Source organism: Salmo trutta, chromosome 17 (assembly GCF_901001165.1).
Source record: "Salmo trutta chromosome 17, fSalTru1.1, whole genome shotgun sequence".
Lineage (NCBI taxonomy): Eukaryota > Metazoa > Chordata > Actinopteri > Salmoniformes > Salmonidae > Salmo > Salmo trutta.
This window is the reverse complement of record NC_042973.1, coordinates 32,075,156-32,081,155: the sequence shown is the minus strand read 5'-3', so window position 1 is coordinate 32,081,155 and position 6,000 is coordinate 32,075,156. Positions and strand designations below refer to the sequence as shown.

At 41.4% G+C, this 6,000-nt stretch overlaps 1 protein-coding gene across 5 annotated transcripts in view; it reads right to left on the bottom strand.

Annotated features, from left to right (window-relative positions):
* Positions 1 to 277: 277 nt before the first annotated feature.
* pclob (piccolo presynaptic cytomatrix protein b) overlaps positions 278 to 6,000 on the bottom strand; it is a 101,024-nt gene continuing 95,301 nt past the window's right edge. For 4 of the 5 annotated variants that reach the window (XM_029696513.1, XM_029696515.1, XM_029696516.1 and 1 more), the window contains 3 exons: positions 5,085 to 5,228; positions 4,586 to 4,731; positions 278 to 4,065 (listed from right to left, as the gene is read on the bottom strand). In XM_029696513.1, coding sequence (XP_029552373.1) covers positions 3,922 to 4,065; positions 4,586 to 4,731; positions 5,085 to 5,228 — 434 coding nt within the window. In that variant the 3' untranslated portion in view covers positions 278 to 3,921. The remainder of the gene's footprint in view (positions 4,066 to 4,585; positions 4,732 to 5,084; positions 5,229 to 6,000) is intronic. The other variant, XM_029696514.1, reaches the window with a different exon arrangement.

Here is a 6,000-nt window from a genome sequence, read left to right as displayed (position 1 = left end):
TGTGCATGTTTGTGTGTGTGTGTCTGTGCCTGTGTGTGTGCGAGCGTGCATGTGAGTATACAACATGTGTAGTGTCCAGAAGCGATAAGTCTGTGCTATGGTCCATAACGAGCCATCACCGAGAGGCTGCTTTCCCATGCTGTACATACAGTGTACATACAGGAATGATAGTATTGCTATAATAATACATGGATGTACAGTATAGCTGTAAGAGAGCAGAAGGCAAATACTATAGATGCATAATACAGAACACACTAAAAGATGTAACCAAAACTCCTTTTAGGTTGTGGAATAAATCTCTTTTTATATTTATTCTTTAGATTTTAGGGAAACAGCCGTTTTTTACAGCACAATTTGCATAATAATATCTTAACACATCCTGTGTACAACCACAAAACCAGAACGATAGATTCCCCATTTTTACACTGAGTGAAAAACAAGACCATTTTACAAGCATAATCTTTATACAGTCGGCATACAACTTCCGATAAATCTATACATATTATCTCCCTCTTTTTGAACATATCTGGAAGAAAAATATTGACAGACATGCAACATCCAGTGTGGTAACAGGAAGTCTCAGACAACTGAAATGAAGTAGATTTGTCCCCTCTGGTTGGCTGGGCATCTTTGACATGGTTTTACAGTCAGACACCCATGGGTTGACAACACACGGTCAGATCACATAATCACCTTCTCACACACACCACTAGAGATAGACAGACAGGTTTTAAGTTTTTTGTATTTTTGTTTTACACTCACATGCTCAAACCTCAGACAACACGAACAATCAATCTCTGTAGAAAATAAAAACACTTTATATTTACATATATCAGATGAGTACGCCACATTCACACCCCTCACAGATACACACGTTTGATTGGTTTCATGGTTACTAGGAACGGACTGAGCAACAATGGATATTGACAATCTAGCTGAGTGTAATCTGAGGAGAACATGAAGGGGGGACAGCCCTGGATTTTGGCTTTGAAAATGACCTCATAATTCTTCTCGGACTGATCATCATGGATTTATACATACATGTGTTGGTGGTTATATCAGCCATACTGTTTGATGGTGTCTCCTCAGATGTGAAGCAATATGTACCTTAAATTGTCTGTGATTGTAGATTTAGTTTGAGTTTTCCTTTGCCATGTAAATCAAAAACAGTGTTGTATGAACTCCTTCAAACAGCACAAACTCAAAATCATCTCAACATAAAGACACTAACTCGAACAGCCACTTCAACTTGAATGTTATGACACTTTACACGAAACAAGGAAATCAATCAACAATGTAATACTAAAGTGCACAAGCTTGATGTATATGATTGTATACAGGTAGTAAAAAAATGTATCTATATTTTTTTCTATTTTTCTTTAATAATATATAAATCAAAATAAATCAAAATTCTCTTCATAAGATACATATTTTCAGACGCAATGTTCACTGATATTACATGTTAAGAAAATGCATTCAAACACAAAGTCTATGTTGCATAGAATTACTTCAACAGAACCAATGGGTTTGCTTACAAAATAAGGTTGGCACGACAATATAATTTTTGTAAAACCTTTTTACCTTTCTTTAAAATCATGTTTATTTTTTTTTTAGGAACATTCTGACATCTTGACTCATGAACATTCTGACATCTTGACTCAGTGTCTGGATTTCGAGCCTCTGATATGGACTTAATGTATTAGGAAATTGCATCTGTCACCCCTAGCTCCTCAGTGATATGCCTAGACACTGGCAGTCGGGTTGAGGGCAGTAGGTCTGTTGGGTCACCTGATGATGTTGTTCACTATGATGCACCATATTCATAGTCTGGGTACCAATCTTTTTAGCTAATATTCCACTCCCTGCCACTCCTGTCATTTACCAAAGACACAGAGTACAAGGAATGGAATGTAGTAGCTGAACCGAGATGAAAACCAGGCTACTATAGTGATGATTGACAGTAACATAGACCTATACTGTATATAAGTGTGTATCAGCATGTCCCGGCCATATGTGATGACTGGGCCATAGGTAATGACTTAGAGCATTGAGCAGAGGAAGTGCCACAGGCTGGTTCACTGTGTTGTTGCGTTACCTCCACTTACACTGACACCGACTGCACAGTGTACTGTGTACAGCAAGATGTTGGATGTTCTGTTATTAAACAAACCACACATTGTTTTTTAAAAGAACAGTTCACACTTTTTTTTAAGCTAATCTTTGAGAGGAAAATAGGCCATGTGTGACGACATTAACACACACACACACACAGCATACAGAATCAGACTGTGATGGCACACCCCGAGAGGACAGGTGTGTTTACCTGTTGCTTTGACATAGAACAAGTGAGCGGCCCAGACAGGGGAGCAGAGCACTTCACCAGAGAGATGCTACACATCCCTCTGTCCAAGTCCATGTCGGGCAAAGTGGCCAGCAATCCAGGTTTCTCTCTCAAACCAAAGCTTTTGTTTAAGCCTCCAGTAATGTGTGTGAAAGACAACACAAAAATATCAAGTAAGATGGGTCCAGTAAAATCATATGATCTTCCTCAGTGAGTAACATTCAGGACATAATAGGGGATAGTTTGAAGGGGAAGGGATCTGACATCCCCTTTCTATCTGTTCTCTTCTCACCACCTGTAAGAGGAGGGATATCCATGTAGTAGTTCTCCTCTCTAATGTCTCAGTTGTAAAATGAGTTCGACATTCACCATTTGAACTGCATTTTCCTATTTTTTCCAATGAATAACACCCACTATAACTGCATAACATCAGAGCTAAAGTGATTGGATTGTCTGTGCTTCTTCCATACATACCTTCTTCTGTACAGAATACATTTAGTCTTTAGAATAAACTGCACACGAGGAGACCCCTCGCATCATCTGCAATATCTGTATGTTTTATTGTTATAAACTCTATGTTCATAAATAACATTTCTCTGTACACTGTGTCTTTGATATGATTAATATTCAGACATATATCTATCTACATCTGAATGTACATTAACACTTGTCCAGGTAAGGTCTAGTTGGAGTTTTATGGCGGTTGACAACTAACTGTAATGGGGAATGACCGCCACCTACTGGACTGAAGTGTTCAGATAATGTCAGCTTCAGTTACTGCAATATCAACCATAGATTTTCAATGTACATAAACCTTTTTTTTTTACATTACATGAATAGTATCATACAACAAACATTCCATACTTTGTCAAGCAGCCCAGGACAAAAAAACAAACAAATACATTAATTTGCACCCCACTGACTGACTGACTGACTGACAGATGATAAACCATAGACAACAGCATCAGATCCAGACAGAACAGAAAGGAGTAGTTCTGGCATGGTAATTACTCTGTGGTATTGCTGCACAGTCCTGATTGACGTCAGGTTTTGCATCCGACATGTCCAGCAGAGAGCTGGGAGATTGTGAGATGTGTGTGTCCTCTTAGAGCAGATAAGGGGACTTCTTCATTCCTCTGTGTGTGTGTGTGCGTGTGCGCTGGCAGTCTCTATCCAATCCGGGTACAGTCTCTGAATATTTGGTCCAATCAGAAATCAGGGTTGATTCTCTGGCTGGTACTATCCAATAAAGAATCAGGGTACAGTCCATGTATGGCAGTGTGAGGGGATAGGCCCCCTTCCTTCCTTCCTTCCTTCCTTCCTTCCTTCCTTCCTTCCTTCCTTCCTTCCTTCCTTCCTTCCTTCCTTCCTTGATTCCTTCATTCATTCATTCCTTCCTCTGCTTCCTCGCTCTCTTCTTTCCATATAAAATAACACAAAGGAGATGCAGGACACTCTGTAACGCAACTCATATCCCTTTTCCTCTTTTTCGTCCTCCTCTACGAGCAAGCATTGACCAATACTATTCATTGACCTTCACTGACCTCTGGTTGACCTCTCTGTGACCTCAAGTTGAACTCTCAGGACTGGTTGTGTGTGGAATTGACCAGCAGCTTGTGCCAGCTGACTACCCTCTTCCTCATGTCCACCTTGTCCAGCCAGATGTAGGCCTCTCCTATCAGGGTCTTCTTCATAAACTTACCCCCGTTAGACACCAGGAACAACTAGGGACAGGAGAGAACATACACATACTTGTAGTGGGTATCTAGTGTGTGTGTGTGTGTGTTTATGTTTGTTTGCTTGTTTGTTTGTTTGCTTGTGTGTGTATGAACATGTGTTTGGTTTTACTATCCTTGTGGGGACCAGAAGTCCTCACAACGATAGTAAAAAAAGGAACACTCAGACAAATGGGGACATTTCGCCAGTCCCCACAAGAAAAAAGGCTATTTTAGGTTTAGGGGTTTGGTTTAGGGTTACAATTAGGATTAGGGTTACAATTAGGGTAAGGGTTTAGAAGTTAGGTTTAGGGTAAGGGGTTTAGGGATAAGGTTAGGGTTAAGATTTTCAATGGGAATCAATTGTTTGGTGTCCTCAGGGATAGTAAAACAAAAATGTGTGTGTGAAAGGTACAAGAATTACAAGTATTAAACACACACACACACATACGAGCCTATTAAAACAATGAACAGTCTGAATGAAGCAGGAAACCAGAGTAAAAGGGTCTATTAGACATGTGTTTGTTACCTGCAGGGAGTGTCCGGTGGGGTTGAGGCTGAACCTAAAGGTCTCGTTGAAGGAGGGTTCTCTGTCGTGTCGACACACTCTGGTCTTCTTCTTGATGATTCTCTTCTGAGTCGCCACATTAACAACGTACAGCTTCACATACAGATCTACAGAGAGACACACAGTCAGACGGTCAGACAGTCAGTGAGGCAGACAGACAGACATGCACAGGTCTTGTACAGCTAACATTGTGGGGACACACAATTCAGTCCCAATCAAAGTCCTATTTTCCCTAACCCCTAACCCTAGCCCGTACTAACCCTAACCTCAACCCTTAACGTAATTCTAACCCTAAGACGAATTCTAACCTTAACACTAAACCCCCTAAAAATAGCATGACTAACAAAATGTACCCAATCGGTAAAATGTTTGTTTGTTTAATATTCTTGTCCACGCACGCCCCCCCCCCCCCCCCCCCCCCCCCCCCACCACACACACACACACACTCAAACACACACACCTGGTAGGTGGTCTGGGCTCTTGAACTTGTAAGTGATGTTTCTACACTGTAGAACCTCCAGGACCAGCTGGTCTCCCTCTTGTTTCACCTCCTTCTTCAGGGCCACCTTGATCTCCCCCATCATCTGGGTCTTACCCCCACCCCCTGGGGGAGAAGGGGGAGAGGTAGTAGGAGGGGTGGAGGGCGAGGAGGGGAGGAGAGGCAGAAAGAGAGAGAGACACTTGAATCAGTTAAAGAACCCATTGCCAGGTCTGGGGTCCACTCACCAACCAAGAATTCACAAAATGGGACAAACACCAAATTGAGACTTTGCATGCAGAATTCTTCTAAAATATCCTCTGTGTACAACGTAAAACACCAAATAATGCATGCAGAGCAGAATTAGGCTGATACCCACTAATTACCAAAATCTAGAAAAGAGCTGTTAAATTCTACAATCACCTAAAAGGAAGCAATTCCCAAACCTTCCATAACAAAGCCATCACCTACAGAGAGATGAACCTTGAGAAGAAGCTATCTGGTCCTGGGGCTCTGTTCACAAACAGACCCCACAGAGCCCCAGGACAGCAACACAATTAGACCCAACCAAATCATGAGAAAACAAAAAGATAATTACTTGACTTGTTGGAAAGAATTTACAAAAAAAACTGAGCAAACTAGAATGCTATTTGGCACTAAACAGAGAGTACACAGTGGCAGAAAACCACTGTGACTGACCCAAAAAGGAAATCTTTGACTATGTAAGGACTCAGTGAGCATAGCCTTGCTATTGAGAAAGGCCCCCGAAAGCAGACCTGGCTCTCAAGAAAAGACAGGCTGTGTGCACACTGTCCACAAAATGAGGTGGAAAATTAGCTGCACTTCCTAACCTCCTGCCAAATGTATGACCATATTAGTGACACATATTTCCCTCAGA